We start from the raw sequence: 18,019 nt of genomic DNA on the forward strand, positions 1-18,019 counted from the left end.
GTAGAGTTTAGTTACTTTAATTTTCTACTTTAGTGGATTTAGGTGGTTCGGATAGGTTAGAATATGTTATATTAGACTCTAACATTACTAAAAATTTGGATTATTGAGCTGTTTGCTAATTCCTACTACTGAAATTGTTAGAAAAATGCTTGACTGTATTAATAATGATTGAACTGTTTGTGTATTACCTTAATAATAATTGAAAAAATTAACTGGTTAAGAAGGGTTGATGGATATTTGGTTTGGATAGAACCCTTGAAAGGTGGAGAAATCCTAATGTTAGGGTAGACTCCGTCGAAATTTCTATAAGATTTTCAATAAAATCGAAAAAATTAAAATTATGTTAGTAATGAACATAATTCATTACTAAATTAGGTTAATTATGTTAGTAATGAACATAATTCATTACTAAATTAGGTTAATATGTTAGTTTAATGTAAGTTAATTAAAGGGTTAAGTACGATTTTAATCCCTTAGTTAGGGGATGAAAATTTTTTTCGTCCCAAACCTTTTTTGCTTACACAATCATCCGTAAGGTTTAACTTAGTTTTAAAATCCTCCTTTTAACCAAATTTTTAATTTTTATTCCAAAAATATCCCTAACTAAAAAAAGAAAACGTTGAATAAGAGGGAAAGGGGGAAGGGAATCAAGTTGGGAAAGGGGAGTTGGTTCAGGGAAGAAGAGGGGGAAGGGAAGGGGAAGGGCCACCGCCTTTGCTCCTCACCGCTGCTGCTCCTCTCACCTTCGTGCTAACCCCAGAGCAACCGCGACCCTCTCCCCTCCTTCTCTCCTTCCCTGTCTCGGACCTCCTCAAACCACAGCTCACCGCCGGCGAGCCTTCCTTGCTTCACCACTGCGCAGCAACATGGAGCCCTTCTTCCTTACTGTCCCTAGCCTTATCTCCACCGTGAACCTCTTCCCTCTTCTCTACCCAGCACTGTTTGCACCATCTCGCCCTTGCCTCCCTCAATCCCTGTCGTAGAAGAAACCAGAGCCACCAAAACACCAGAACTGACGGCAGCTCCAGTCCCTTCCCGTCATGCCCAGACCGCCGACGCTCCTCCAGTTGCTATACTACCCTTGCTTCTCTATCACTGCTGATGCGACACCACTGCCTCCCCTGTCCTCTCTTTTCTATTTTCTCTTTTCATAATCCAAGTTACTATTTTGCTTTCAATTTCTATTTTTGGTTAGTGTTAGTTCCTTGATTTGATTCTGGATTAATTTAGCTGGATTTTAATTTTCTGTTAGTGGATTTTAGGTGGGTATGATAGAACTAGCTCAGGTTATTGAATTGTTGAAAAATTGATTTGGGCTGAAAGGATTGAAATTATTGATTTGCTATAATTGCTACTGGAATTATTTTGAAATGGTTAACTGTATACATGATCCATTGTTGTTGTTGTTCTTCAACGTCTAGTTGTTGTTGTTTTATCATTATTGCTTCTGCTTCTGTTCTTCAGCTTCTGGTTCTGCTTCTGTTTCTGGTGGATTTTGGGAAAAAAAGGGGGGAAGGGTATTTTCGTCTGAAGGATGATTTTGTAAGTAAAAAAAAGGTTTGGGCCAAAAAAAAAATTTCAACCCCTATCTTAGGGACTAAAATCATACTTAACCCTTAATTAAATTAGAATAGAGTATTTAGAGTTTAATTTTTGTTATCAAGGTTTCATATAGATTAATATATTAATTTTGTTAAATTAGGTTAATTTTAGATACGGTATATGGTTTAAATTAATTTAGAGTAACTTGGGTTTAGTTAGGATTGATTTAGGGTTTATTGTTGAATTAATTTAGAGTAATTAGTGTTTAGTAAATTTACTAACCAAAACACTTATTCATTTTAATTTAATTATTTTAAAACTAAAATACTATGTAATCTCCCTTTTTTTATTTACTAAACTGAAACACTTTTAGAATTATTTGTTATTTATTGAGTTTCTTCTTATGTTATTATTTATTAGTGTTTATTATGTTATTAATATGTTAGTAGATTTAGGTTGATTAAGTTATGTTAGATTCAATACATTAGGTCTTGAATTGTTGAAGTGTTTGGAAGTGTCTAATTATGTTAATTGCTGCATTGAAAATGGTTTTACTGAGAAATTATTGCTGAGATTGTTTGCTAATTGTTTAATTTTAGTTAAATTTAGTTTAGATTTGATTTGAATTTCACTTTCAATTTTGAATCAGTTTCAAAGTTAGTTCAGAGTTAGTTTTCTAATCTTAGTGCATTTAGGATAATTAAGTTAGGTTAGATTCAATACATTAGGTATTGAATTATTTTTCTGTTTGGAATTGTCTAGTTGTGTTAATTGTTGTATTAATTGTAAGAACCTGCATTTTCACGTAAAACCGTTTTAATAAAATAATCTTAGTGCCCGTAATAGATTCAAAATTTTAGAAGTTTTAATTTGAAAACAAAAATGTGAAATTTGATTTCAGTGAATTTTTATGAGTCAGAAAATGTATTTTCTAAGAAAAACTGTGAACCGGCAAACGAACCAGTCGAACCGATTTAAGTCTGTCCAGTACTGTGTTTTTAGAAAAGATATGATTTTGGAAATTTGGTTTATTGTTTTGAATGGATAAAAATAATTTAGAATCGAAAACCGGACACTAATCTTAAAGATTTTAGCTCAAAGTAGGCCAAACGGACATAAAGCGTTAACGGGTTAGACCGGGCCCAAACCGGGCCCAAGGTCCAACATATATAAACCCACTTAATGAGCTTTTCAGCTCATTTCCCTTCACTTTGAAGAGAGGGGTGCGGTTTAGAAGAAGAGAGGAGGAGAAGCCATTGTTACTATTCACCTCCTCTTTCAAAGCTCCATAACTTTTGATCCGGACCTCTGATTGACAAACCGTTTGCGGCCACGCAAAAATCTTGACGAGCTCTTCCTTTCTATCTAAGAAAATCTGCTTAGAAATTGCATCTTACATACCAGTTTTCTGCCCTAAGTTTCTGCACGTTTTTGGGTTGGGGTTTTGAGCAAGTTTTGTGGTTTTGCTTGTTTAGGTGATCTCTAGTAGCGGATAATTATTGGAAATTATCCCAATCCTCTTTGGAAAAGGTAAAGGTATGGTTTCGATTTTCTTTATGTAATATGTAATGTTTCTGGACTCTTAGGCTAGTTGACCCTAAGATAGGATTGAATGTTGTTGGCACATGAATAATTATATGTGAATTGATGTTAATTGTTGGTGGTATTGAATTGTTGTGGTTGATGATGATTGTTGGAAGATGTTGGTTTTGGGTGAGTATTATGATGATGATGATGGTAAGTGATGGATCAATGTATAAGAATTTATTGATGTGAAATGTTGTTGTGAAATGATGAAATTATTGGATTATATTGAGAGTGGTTGGTGTTGTTGATGATTGATAATGAGTTGTGAGAATGTTATTGGTGTTGATGAGCTTTATGATGGATTTGGTTAATGATGGATGGGGTTTGATAATGATAATTGCAATTTATGAGGAATTGTTTTGGTAGTTGAGGTTGTTGTTGGTTGATTGTGACTATAAGTGTGGATTTATGATTTTGTAGGAAATTATGGATTTGATAGTGAGATATGGCATAATGGTTGAGTAATTTAAGTGAAATTGAGGAGAATGGTATGAAGAGGTAATGTGTTGTGTGTGGTAGTAGTTTATGATGTTTGGGTAGGTTTTGATTTGACTTTGAATGGAAAGTTGGTTAAAATTAAGGCTTTGAGGCTTTTGGGTAAAAGTTGGTTTTTGGTGAACTTTGTCTGATCATAACTTTTGTCTCGATTTTCAAAATCTAATAAAATTTGTCTAGAATTAAAGATCTTTGAAAACTCTTTAAATCAATATAAAGTTTGTGAAATTTGGAATTTTGTAGAGGAAGTTATGATCATTCAAAGTTGGTGTTAAAAATATGAAATTCTGCAAAGTTGCAGAATTTCAGGATTTTCTGATATGTGCGCACGCACAACCCTGCGAAAATCCTATTATGTGCGAATGCACGGACCTGTGCATATGCACAGGTAGGGGAAAGGGCTCTGGTGGTAGCGCTAGCATAGGTTGTGCGCGCACACATCAATGAAGAATTACGACCTATGCGGATGCACAGCCTTGTGCGCACACACAAGTCGGGAAGGGACGTCTGTTGGGGTGCTCGCACAGCTTGTGCGAGTGAACAGACTTTATAAATTTTAGTACTTGTGCAGACGCACACCCCTATGCGTATGCATACTTTCAAAATCTTCCTGGGCGTGCGCACGCACGCCCCTGTGCGGACGCACACGCCCTGTTTCATACATTTAAACTTTGTTTTCAACTATGTCACCTTCCCAACAAGGTTGTAAGCTTCTATAACACTATTTTAAAGCTTTTGGGCTTACTTTTAAGTATGGGATTATGGGAAATAGGCTAAGGGTTGTAGTCAATAATTATTATAAAATATTAGAGAATGGAGGCTTAGGTTTCTGGTGTATTGAGGATGGGTTGGTAGAGTGAGAATGAGGAATGGATATGTTGAATTAACAGTGGTTGAGATGAGTCGAGGACTCTGAATAAGATGAAGGATCCATGATATATTGAAAATGTTTTGAAAACCACTACACTACTTTTTATTGAAACTAAGAGACGCTATGCGCCCGGGCAGGGGCTCAGGTTGGATCCCGCCTGTTCGAGGTAGCGGCGGCGGCGTAAGGGCGGTGGTTCGTCCCGCTTGCTCTTAGATGTAAGGTCGGTAGCAATAGATCCCGCTCGCATCCCTTCGGATCTGTAGAGCGTGCAGGCACCGGTACCTGGACAGTGATCCGAGCACTATATCTCGGGGGTTCCCATATGAGAATTTCGAAGGGCGACGTCTCCATGGAGATATGTCGGGTTGGCAGTTAAACCGACAATGTGATATCACAGCCAATAGGGCAGACATCCATCATGTGCATCTTAGACTACTTGAGTTTGCCTAATTGTAACATGCCTATCTGCTTCTTAGACTACTTGTTGTATATGAATATTATTTGTGTTTTACTTGTTTGTATTAATTGTGATTGTTTGGTGCTGAGGAGGTTAGGTAGGCGGTGGGATGGGATCGCACGGAGGTTAGGTTGGAGAGGGCTGTGGGATACAGCGGTGTGATTAGTATTAGTTAGAATTTCCCCTAAGTTTAGATAACCCTGGTCTATGGTTTAAGTTCTTTTATTTATTTTGATGCTAAGCTTGAATATCAGTATGTGATGTGAAGTTCTAAGATTACCTTCGGCGTCCCGGAGCCTTACATCTTACATCATTGGGCACTGTCACTATACTGAGAACCTCCGGTTCTCATTCCATACTTTGTTGTTGTTTTTCAGATGCAGGTCGTAACCTACTTCGGTGAGATTGCAGATGTGGTGACAGAGCGGAGTATGGTTCCTCCTTGGTTTAATTTATTTTACTTTGTTATAGTTACTCTCACATCTTTTTGTATTTTATCTTTATGGCCTTAGGGGCTATGTTGAGAGATAGGTTGTATAAGCCGTTTTAATTCTAAAACTCTGTATTTTTTTTATATTTGTAACTAGTCGGCTTAAACTCCGCGAGCTGCAGCTGGTTCCCTATGCTTATATCACTATATTTATACATTCTTTCTATTCTCTTGTACCTATATCTGGTATCTTGTGCGTTAGCTTCGTGTGAACGTTTCGCACTTCTGAAATTTTATTTTTGAGCTTACTCCTTCATTAGGCATCTAGATTATATTATTTCCTTCTATATACATATATATGTATAAGCCTTAGGACTGTCGTAACCTCTGATTAACCTTTGCTTTACGGCTAGAGGAAAGGCTTAGGGTAATCAGGGTGTTACATTAATGACTATTATTTAATGACTATTATGGGTGGTTGTTGTCGTTTTCTTCTTGAGGGTAGATTTGGGTGTGGAGTTGGATGTTGCTGTTGACACACTTTTAGGGAGAATAGGCTTGGTAGGAGGCTTCGGCTTTGAATTAGTAGGAGGTTTTGGCTTTTGATTAGTACGAGGCTTCGGCTTTGGATTAGTGGGAGGTTTTGGCTTTTGATTATTAGGAGGCTTTGCCTGAGATTCATCATTTGGATTGGCAAGAGGTTTCTCCTGACTTGGAGGTTTTGGATTCATGAGAGATTTTGGCTTAGTTGGAAGTGTTGGATTAGTAGGAGGTATTGGATTAATAGGAGGGTTCGAAATGTCAATGGTGTTGATAGGCGTTGGCTTGTTTTGGGGGGATTGATTGCTGGGGTTCCTCGTTTTGTCATTAGGAGTGACCGTAGCACCTTCTTCTTCTGCAACATCCACTCCTATATTGTCCATGCCTACCTTTTCCTCCTGATCTTGTAAATAATCTGGAGATGTGATAGACAAGATTATGGTTGGTCTAGAATTTCACACAAAAAGAGTCACGTTGTAAGTATAGTTCTAAACTAACGTGTAATCCTACCGATCAAATTTAGAATTATTGGTTGTCACAAAGTCAACCCTAATATAAAGTAACCGAGAGTATTGGTCTCGGGTCGTTCTCAAGAGAATGGGCAAACATGTGCATCAATATTGGTTAGAATTTCGGGGTTGAGAGTCATGAATGAGAATTTAAACTACTAAACTTAACATGCAAGGAATCTTAAAGTGCAAGAAACTAAATCAAGGAACTAAGGTAAGGTATGAGCAATTTCAATCTAGCAAGAGAATATATAAGCTACTTCTATTCTAAGTCTAAGTGAACAACTAAACTAGCTACAACAAGAACTAAACAATTGGAATTTTTTAGGTTTCAAATATGAATGATAAAAGGCACTCTTGGCTAGGCATAGGGATTGGGGTCACTATCCTTGTTTAATAACCATATCTTGACAATTATGAGGAACCAAGCTCATTAAGTCTACCTCTATGCTCGAAGTACGTATAATGTCTACTTCAAAGCATTAAGTACGTCAAATGACTTGATCAATCTCAACTCATAAATCCCAATCCAACTACTAATGGACTTAGTAGTAGATTGGTGTCAATGGGTATCAACTTGACCACTAGGGCTCTCAAATGATAAAAGGCACTCTTGGCTAGGCATAGGGATTGGGGTCACTATCCTTGTTTAATAACCATATCTTGACAATTATGAGGAACCAAGCTCATTAAGTCTACCTCTATGCTCGAAGTACGTATAATGTCTACTTCAAAGCATTAAGTACGTCAAATGACTTGATCAATCTCAACTCATAAATCCCAATCCAACTACTAATGGACTTAGTAGTAGATTGGTGTCAATGGGTATCAACTTGACCACTAGGGCTCTCAAATCACCAAATCAATTAGACTCAATAATTCAAGTTTACCCAATCCCCTTAGCCTAGGCCAAGAGTAAAGAAAACTACTCCATAATCAAATGAAACATTTCATCAAACACATGGCATGCATTAATAAAAGACATATTCAAATTGCAAACTAATTGGAAACTACAAGTACCCACTAACAATTATCGATGGAAAATAACTCAAACAACACTATTAATCATAGAAAATATCAATACACTAGTAGAAATTCAAGATCTACAAAGTTCATAAAATGAGAAGAAAAGGGAAAATAATAAGAAAATTCAAATTCAAACATAAGATCTAAACAAAATGAAAACTAGAGAACTCAAATTGAGTAATTAAAACTAAAATTAACAAAATCGAATTCAGCAATTCAACAAGGGAAGATCAAATCAAACTAGATCTAGAGAAGAGCAAGAGTTTCTCTCCCTAGAACATGAGAACCAAAAACTATCTCAAAATGTGTGTAAAGTGTACAATGAATGATCCCCCCTCCCTTTCCCCCTAGAGTTCTTGGGTCTTTTCCATGCAGAATCCAGCTGAATTTGGGCCTAGAGCCCCTCAGAAATCTCCAGCCACGATTTCATTAATGAGGTCACGTGCTGGGCGTCACGCGTACGCATCGGTCACGCGTGCGCGTCGTCTGAGTTTCACGAGCCATGCGTACGCGTCAGGCATGCGTACGCGTCACTGGGAGTTTTGCCATTCCACGCGAATGCATCAACTCTCGCGCGCCATTCCTAGCCTCTTGCACCCACGCGTGCGCATCACAGCCAATTCTCCAAAGCTCAATTCTTCATGTTCGTTCCACTTGTGCATGCTTCCTTTCTCTCTTCCAGGTCATTCTTGCCCTATAAACTCTGAAATCACTCAACAAACATATCACGTCATCGAATGGTAATAGTAGAGGATCAAAATATGGCATTTTTAAGGCAAAAGAAGCATGTTTTCAATCATGAAGCAAAATTAGGAGTGGAACACAAAGCCATGCAATTTATATGAATAAGTGTGGAAAAACATTGACAAAACCCCCCAAATTCTACACAATATAAACCACAAAATTGGAGTTTATCAAACCTCTCTACACTTAAACCAAGCATGTCCTCATGCTAAAAATAAACCAAAGAATATAGGAGAATGGGGTTCATGAAATGCAAACTTTCCTACATGAATGCATGCAACTAATGCAAATGTATCTATCTACTCGGTCAATTGTGAATCAGCTTCCAAGAACATATATGAGCACATTGGGCCAAAATAACAATATAGTTCATGAACTCTACCAATTCAAACATCAAAGTAGTGTGTACATAACTTGCATGAAGAAAGCTCGTGAAAGCCGGGAACAAGGGGTTGAGCATCAAACCCTCACCGAAAGTGTTTCCGCTCTAGTCGCTCAAGTGTATCGGGTTGATTCACTCAATTCCCCTCTAATCATGCTTTCCATGATTTGTTTTTCTTCTAACAATCAACAATTGTTCAATGCATGCATACAAATATCATGAGGACTTCCCATAGGTTGTAATGGGGATAGGGTCAAGGTAGGATGCATATAGGTAAGTGGACTAGAGTTTGAATCTTTGATTAACCTAAGCTTCCCACCTAACCTATATAACAACCTATAAAATTCTAAACAAACCTAACTACCCATAATCCTCACTTTTTCACACACTCATGCATTCTCTTTTCAATCCACATCCTATATGCATTGATATTATTGAACTCTACTTTGGGGTGTTTTCTCCCCCCCCCCCCTTTTTTTGCTTTTCTTTTTTATTTTTTTTCATATTTTCTTTTTTTTTTCTTCAACTAAAATATATACAAGAGCATCAATGCATATAGTTTAAATATTTAATGCATGAGCATGTACCTAATTCCCAAAATTTTGACAAAAATAAAAAAAAATACTCTTTTATCCCAACCAATGTTCCCACTCTCCCAAACTTGAATGATAAGCACTCTCACTAGCCCAAGCTAATCAAAGATCCAAACAAGGGTCATTTATTGTTTTTCACTTGAGGCTTGTAATGTACTAAAATTAAGAACAAATGGGTTAAGCGTAGGCTCAAAATTGGCTAACAATGGAAGATAAAAGGTAGGCTATTTGGGTAAGTGAGCTCAGTGAACAATGGCCTCAATCATATAAGTACATTCATACACAAAATAATGGACATATAGAATCAAACAAATCAAAGATTACAATCATAGAAAGAGAATAATGCACACAAGAATGGAAATAAGTGGTTATAAGATGTAACCACACAATTAGGCTCAAAACTCACATGCTTGTGTTCTTAGCTCAAAAATCATATTCCAAAATAAATTCTTCAAGCAAGTTCACACAAAAAATTTTTAAATTGGTAGGGTGCCCTAAAAATAATTTCTTGGGAAAGAAGTCAGCACCCTAACCAAGTAGTCCTAACAAAAAGCAACTACCATGCAAAAAGTCTTCAAATACTAAAACTAACCATGCAATTTATTTATCCTAATTAACAAAAGAAAATCAAAATTATGGGTGTTGAAAGGAAAAAGGTTGTTACCTATGGAAGTCGGTAACCGACCTCCCCACACTCAGAGATTTGCACAGTCCTCCGTGCTATTGGTTATGCGCAAAGTGGGATTGGGGTCGCCACCTCCATCATCCATCTCTTGAGTGCTCGTCTCGCTTTCATTTGAAGTGGATGTAGAGATGTCCGGCTTCTCCATAGGCGAGTTAACACAACCCCAAAGCTTCTTCATGTAAGAAAATCGGCGTTTATTCTGCCGCTCATATCGGTCCACCTTTTCAGTGAGCTCAAGAAGCAGTTGGTGGGTTGACTTCTGTGGTGCTGATGAAGTGGTGGGAATGCCGGAAGGAGAAGCTATGTCAAGGCTTGTGGTGTCCGTAGGAGGCCTAAGATATCTTCCGCTCAGGACAATGTCGCCCTTCGCCAGAATTATTGCCTTCATTTCTTTAGCCTCGTGGGGGACACCAGCAGCAGCAACCAAATCTGATACCAAGGCGGGAAAAGGGAGGTTACCCTTAGCATGGACGCGACCCATCGCTTGTCGGATGAGGAGAGGGATGTTAATTGGCCTCTCCGTGAGAATGCACCAGACAAGTAGGGCTAGGTCCGCTGTTATGGAAGACTCATGAGTGCTTGGAAGGACGTAGTGGGACAAGATTTGAGCTCACGCTCGAGCTTCCACAGTAAGTGCACGTGATTCAATGCACTTAGGCCGGAGCCTGAGTCTCCCTTAGGTCCAATGTGTCTCCGGTTGGCCAATGACCCTAGGATCAAATCCCAATCAAACTCAAATTCATTACGCTAACGTAGGACCGCTTGGTAACCGTCTGTCCCATCCGCCACTGGCAAGACCTTAAGTATCCCTTGAATAGCTTCTTCCGAAACCGGGACTTGCTTTCGGCGCACAAAAACTGACTGAAGAGAAGGAGAGTGGTAATTGGAGTAGAACTCCACCACCCAAGAAAGGTTGGCTTCCTGCGGTCTCCGCATTAGAAATCCCCATTATCGTCGCTCAATTCGGGGCATCATAAACTGAACAATGTGCTCCGGAGGGGCGAGGAGATAATCAAAATGATAATTATTTTCAACCATAGCGGGAAACATGAGCTCACAAAAGCGGTTAGAAAATCTTGTGGGGTCCTTCGCAGGGTGACCCTTCTCTTGCTCATCAATGTGAATAATCTTTTGTACCCTCTTGGAGAGGGGCTTAGCTTGTGGTGTAGGGCGCGCCTTGGTGGTTGAACTTTGAGGTGCCCTTTTTGTGGCTGGCTTTTTTGACGCCTTTTTCTTGCCTTTTGTGGTGGCCATCCTGAAAAAAGAAGGAAACGAGGAAACATTAAGCTCAAAGAAACAACACATGGAGAATAACATGCAAGTGAGTAGTAATGTCACAAAGGAATAGCGCGTCTTGAAGACATGATAGCTGTAACATGTAAACAAGGCAACAATATAATCGTGGGGCATATCACTAGCATGAGATGCAAGAGTAGGAGAAGCATGCAAGTATAAGGCAAGATAAGAATAAACTCAAGCATCAATAATCACTCAAAGCAACATGTGCAAGAAAAAGAATAAGCACAAAAAAATCTTGCACCTAGTCTAACTCCAAGACAATGAAGCATGCAATGGAAGAAGGTGCAGTTAGAAAAAAGTGAGATTACTAATCTTGCAATATGCTATGAAGAAGCAAGTCACGGGTAATGAGCATAAGAATGGTAAATATGAAGCATAATGGGATCAATGCACATAAAGAAACACAAGTGTATAGAAGAGAAGCACTAAGTTGGAAGCATAATGTCAAAAATGAACTAAAATGGTATAGGTGCTTTGCAACAAACACTTGGTGTGCAATCTTCAAACAATAAGCAAATTGGAGAGAATTTAAAAAAGTAACATCCCAAAATGAAATACCAAATATCAAAATAACACCACATAATCACAAAGGAGTCAAGAGATATCAAAATAACCCATCAATGCAAGAGAGAGCTCAAAGTTCAACACCCATGGAAAATATAAAAAGAAAGAAAGCAAATAAACAAGAACAAATTAAACAAAATATAACTAAGAAGAAATGGAAGAGAGCAAATAAATGCAACTAGTAAGAGGAAAATTTAAACAAAGACAAAAGAAGAAGGAAGAAAAGTAAGAACCTTGAGAGAAGAAGAAGAAGAAGGTAAGGTAGAGTGCAGGTGAAGATATAAGAAAAGAAAGGAGAGAGAAAGAGAATGAGGGACCGCCGTAGGTGGTGGTCGCCAGAGGTGGTGGACGCCGGTGGATGAAGTCGCTGGTGGTAATGGGCGGAGACAAGCTGGTAGGAAGAGTGGAGAAGAGAGGAGGAAAGAGTAGAAAAAGAAGGGTAATAAAAGGTTTGAAACAGGGCGCACTGCATATGAGCTGCGTCGGGGACGCGACGCGTGCGCATCATCCACGCATACGCGTGGATGACTAGAAAAGAATAGCGACGCGTAAGCGTCGCCCACGCTTATGCATGGGTAACCGAAAGGAGAGTGGACGCACACGCGTAGAAACAGTCATGCGTTGCGCACAGAAGTGGCACAGAAGTGGCACAACTCTTTGGAAAATGTACCGGAGGTTGCAAAATTCGCGATCAACGCGTGCACATCGCCCACGCTCACGCGTGGGTTTGCCAATGTTCCACCGATGCGTAGGCGTCATACGACGCACACGCATGGGGTGAGATTGTGCCCCTCGCACCAATGTAGCATAAAACTCGCACAACTCTCTGGTTTTTGTACCAGAGGTTGCGAACTCAGCAATCGACGCGTATGCGTCGCCCACGCTCACGCATGGGTTTGCGTTGTTGACTGGTGATGCGTACGCATCGTAGATGCGCATGCGTCGGAAGCGTTGTGCTCCCAACACAGAATTCACCCAGTCCCAATACACCTGTCTGGTTTTTGTATCAGGAGTTTGGAAAACGCATCGACGCATAAGCGTCGTCCACGCTTACGCGTAGAATGACATTTTTTTTACAACATAAAGAAAAGCAATTTTAACACAATCTTGGTAGGCATTCAAGCTAGATAGTTAAGAAAACACTCACAAATTCATGCAATACTTAAAATGAAGCATTTTCTCTAGCATTACCAATTCAATCATACTAAGATCAATGAAATATACATGAATATCATAACAATTCAACACAATCAACAAAATCTAGCATACCTAAACAAATTCAACAACATTAAACAATCACAAAATCCAACAAGGTTCTAAACTATACAAAGAAATTATGTACAAAGGAAGATCATACCATGGTGGGGTGTCTCCCACCTAGCACTTTTCTTTTACGTCCTTAAGTTGGACGGTCATGACCTTAATCTTCTCCTCCTTCAGGTGCATCCTCAAGTAGGAACACCTCCACTTCCCTTGGTGATTTGTAGCCATGATACTTCTTTATCCTGTGGCCGTTCACTTTGAATGTTGCACCACTTTGAGGGTGAAATAATTCGACCACACCATAGGGCTTCACCTCCTTTACTCTAAAGAGACCATCCCACCTTGAACGGAGCTTTTCGAGCATGAATCTGAGTCTTGAGCTGTAAAGAAGAACTTCGTCACCTTCTTGAAAATCTTTCTTCCGAATATGGTGATCATGGAATGTCTTAGTCTTTTCTGTGTATATTTGAGCATTCTCATCTGCCTCCATCCTAAGACATTCAAGCTCCTCTAGTTGCAATTTTCTGGCTATACCCGCCTTGGTGAAATCCATATTGCACTGCTTAACCGCCCAATAAGCCTTATGTTCAATTTCCACCGGGAGGTGGCATGCTTTCCCATAGACGATCCGAAAGGGAATCATCCCTAACGGAGTCTTATAGGCTGTCTTATATGCCCACAATGCATCTCCCAACTGAGAGCTCCAGTCCTTCTTTTGTAAATTCACCACTTTTTCCAAAATTCGCTTTATCTCTCGATTGGATACCTCCACTTGTCCATTGGTTTGGGGGTGATAAGCGGTTGCAACCTTGTGTAATAGCCCATATCGCTTGAGTAGTGCTTCTACCTTCCTATTGCAAAAGTGAGAACCTTGGTCGCTCACGATTGCTCGTGGCGACCCATAGCGGCATACAATATTGTTTCTAATGAAAGAAACCACAGTATTAGCGTCATCAAGGCGGGTAGGTATCGCTTCTACCCACTTCAGTACGTAATCGACTGCTAACTAAATATACATATGTCCACTTGAGTTAGGAAATGGCCCCATAAAGTCTATAACCCATACATCAAAGAATTCACAAAACAACATTAGTTGTTAAGGCATTTCATCCTTTTGGGTTGCATTTTCAGACTTTTGACATTGATGACATGACACACAAAATTGGTTAGCATCCTTGAACAATGTTGGCCACCAGAATCCACAATCCAAAACTTTTAGCCGTTCATTGTGGGCCAAAGTGGCCACCACACTCGGATGAATGGCAAGCTTTAAAAATGGGTTGGAATTCGAATTCCGGGACACATCTCCGAATTACTTGGTCTACTCCCTTTTTTCAAAAGTGAAGATCATCCCAAATGTAATATTTAGAAACACTCCTCAATTTATCCCTTTAATGTTTGAAAAGTTGGGATGGAAAATATTAGCAACCAAGTAGTTCGCCATTGGTGCAAACCAAGGAAAACTATCTGAAACAGCATGCAAACTGTCCAAAGGGAATGAGTCGTCAATCGGAAATGGATCATATTTAAGATTTTCAAGGCAGCTTAGATGGTCCCCAACTAATTTTTGTGACCTACTTCGATCCCTAATCTCAATGTCAAATTCTTGCAAGAGCAAGATCCAACGTATGAGCCTAGGTTTCGACTCATTCTTTGTTAACAAATATTTGAAAGTTGCATGATCCGTGTATACCACTATTTTGGAGCCTAACAAGTAGGATCTAAATCTATCTAATGCATGAACAATAGCTAAAAACTCTTTGTCCGTAGTGGTATAGTTGGATTATGCCGCATCCAATGTCTTTGAGGAATAAGCAATGATGTAAGGGAGCTTACCATTGCGCTGTGCAAGTGCGGCACCTACGGCATGATTTGACGCGTCACACATGATCTCAAACGGCTACGTCCAGTCAGGGCCCCTCACAATTGGTGCCATGGTAAGAGTTCTCCTTAACTCCTCAAATGCTTCCACACAAGCACTATCAAACTCAAAGTCTACGTCCTTTTGGAGTAGGCGCGATAATGGCAATGCAATCTTACTGAAATTCTTGATAAAGCGCCTATAGAATCCTGCATGCCCCAAAAAAAGAATGAACCTCCCTCATAGAAGAGGGGTGAGGTAAACTGGTAATGACATCAACCTTGGCCGGGTCCACAGAAATGCCCTTATCAGAAACTATGTGTCCTAACAATATACCTTGTCTCACCATGAAGTGACATTTTTCGAAATTGAGGACAAGGTTAATGTCAACACACCTCTCTAAGACCTTGGCCAATTTCTCTAAACAACTATCAAAAGAAGTCCCATATACACTGAAATCATCCATAAAGACTTCCAGACAACTCTCGTAAGATCGGAAAAGACACTAGTTATGCACCGCTGAAAAGTGGCGGGTGCATTGCATAACCCAAATGGCATCCTTTTGTAAGCAAAGGTGCCAAAGGGACAAGTAAAGGTGGTCTTGTCCTGATCCTCAGGAGCAATATGTATCTGAAGTAGCCAGTAAAACCATCAAGAAAGCAATAATGAGATTTACCTGCAAGTCGGTCCAACATCTGGTCAATGAATGGCCAGGGGTAATGGTCTTTCCTTGTTGCGGTGTGTAGCCTCCTATAATCGATGCATACTTACCAAGCATTTTGCACTCTTGTAGTCACCTCTTCACTATCATCCTTCTTGACAGTCGTGATTCTTGATTTCTTTGGAACAACTTGGACCGGGCTCACCCACTCACTGTCAGAAATCGGATAGATAATACCCGCATCAAGTAGCCTTGTGACTTCCTTTTTCACCACATCAAGAATAGTAGGGTTGAGCCTTCTTTGGGGTTGTCTAAATGGCTGAGCTCCCTCTTGGAGAAAAATACGATGCATACATATACGGGGGTCAATCCTCACAATGTCCGCCAAGCTCCAACCGATTACTTTCTTGTGCTTCCTTAGGACCTCTAGGAGTTTCTCTTCTTCTTGGCTAGAAAGCTCACTAGCAATAATGACCGAAAACTTCTAGTTGTCCTCAAGGAATGCATACTTCAAGTGAGAGGATAGAGGCTTCAATTCACTTTTTGCTTCAAATTGGGGTTCTTTTTCACTAAGAACATGAAGCTCATCTTCATCAACTTTCTCTTGCTCACCCTCATGTTTATCCTTCTCTTCAACAACAGGATAGTGCAACTTGTTGTGATCTTCTCTTTGTATCTCTGCTACTACCTCATCAATCACATCACATTAGAGAACGGAGTGCTCTTCGGGTGGGTGTCTCATGGCCTCTTCTAAATTAAATTTGATGGTCTTGTCATCTACCTCAAAGGAGTATGTGCCGGTAAAGGCATCCAATTTAAACTTAGAGGTCTTCAAGAATGGTCTACCAAGCAAAACGGAGGAAGAACTTCCATTATCCGTTGGAGGTATCTCAAGGATATAGAAATCAACCGGAAACACTAAATCCTTGAGTGTCACAAGCACATCTTCCACTATCCCTACTACGGTGATCACACTCTTATCGGCTAAAACAAATTTGGCGGCCGACCTTTTTAATGGAGCTAAATTCAACCTTGCAAATATAGAAAATGGCATGATACTTACACAAGCCCTTAAATCGCACATCCAATCATAAAATGCAACTCCACCAATTAAACAAGACACTAAACATGGTCCGGGGTCACTACACTTTTCCGGAATAGACCTCATCAATGAAGAAATGGAACTACCCAATGATAATGTTTCCAACTCACCAATCATATCTTTGTGTGTGCACAAGTCCTTCAAAAACTTAGCATACTTCGGAATTTGTTGAATGGCATCGAGAAGTGAAATGGTTACCTCAACCTTCTTGAATACTTGAAGCATGTTGGGATCAAACTCCGGAGTTTTCTTGGCCTTCTTTACCATGGAAGGGAATGGGATAGGAATAGATTCATCCATTATAGCCTTCCTCTTGGGCTCCTTGGGTCTCACCTCTTCTTCCTCTTAGCTTTTATCTACCTCTTCTTCTTCAAGTGGAATGTCAACAACCACTTCCTCCTCATGAATGTCTTCCATGGTCCTAGGAGGTATCTCCTCCAATATAGTCTCCGACCGTAGAGTGATAGCGTTGAGATCGCCCTTTGGGTTTGGAAGGGTTGGGATGGAAGGTTAGAAGAGCTTGAGGATTGGTTGGTGTTGTTGGAGGAAGGTAAAGACATCCTTGAAAGCATTTCGGTGATGTTGGACAATTGAGCATTTATGTTACCAAATTGAGCCTTATTATTCTCTTCATGTTTCTCTACCATAACTCTAAGTCTCTCTTGCTCATAGTAGAATGCATGGTTAGAATCGTCAATTTGGTTGGTGGAAGAAGATGAAGGTTGGTTGGATTGTTATCTTTGATGAGGAGTCTGGTATCTAGAATAATTGTTTTGGTTTTGGTAAGGTGCTTGATATGATTGGTTGTGATGATTTTGGTTGGCTTGATGGTTGTTGTTGTGATATTAGGATGAAGATTGGTGGTTGTTGTGGTAGTGAGAAGAAGAGTTGTTCCATCTTTGGTTTTGATTGCTCCCTTGTACATTGTCCCTCCACCCTTGGTTGGAACTATTACTATGAGAGTAATTATTTTGGCCTTGAGATTGATAGGGTGGACGGTTGTTATTGTTCACATTGGCTACTGCAAGGGTATAATCCTCTTGAACTTGGTGGCATTGGTCGGTGTAATGTGCGATGCTAGAGCATAAACCACATACTCTAGGAGGCCCTTCAAGTTGGAGGACTTGGGGTGGACCTTAGATGGCTTGGATTGAATAGAATGCCTTTTGTTCCTTGCGTATCTCCGTGAGGAGGGTAGTCATATCCCCAAGCACCTTGGTCAAACTTGATTCGGAAGGAGGTGCTTCCACCACACCCTTGAGGGGGTTGTTCCTCACCCTTACATGTTGTGTAGCCTCGGCGACATCATTTATCAAGCTCCAAGCTTCCGCCGCTGTCTTGTTTTTGGAAAGGGAACCACCACTAGAAGCGGTGAGCAATCTCTTATCCATCGTGCAAAGACCTCCGG

General features: G+C 39.8%; 1 protein-coding gene across 1 annotated transcript; it reads right to left on the reverse strand.

Annotated features, from left to right (window-relative positions):
* LOC107646807 (extensin-like) lies at window positions 5,841-6,305 on the reverse strand. The gene has a single exon (XM_016350961.1). The coding sequence runs from the start codon at window positions 6,303-6,305 to the stop codon at window positions 5,841-5,843; it is 465 nt and encodes a 154-aa protein (XP_016206447.1).

This window comes from Arachis ipaensis, chromosome B06 (assembly GCF_000816755.2).
Source record: "Arachis ipaensis cultivar K30076 chromosome B06, Araip1.1, whole genome shotgun sequence".
NCBI classification, from domain to species: Eukaryota; Viridiplantae; Streptophyta; class Magnoliopsida; order Fabales; family Fabaceae; genus Arachis; species Arachis ipaensis.

Coding starts and splice junctions, on each gene's coding strand:
- LOC107646807 (XM_016350961.1), bottom strand. CDS start 6,305: ATGGACAATATAGGAGTGGATGTTGCAGAAGAAGAAGGTGCTACGGTC.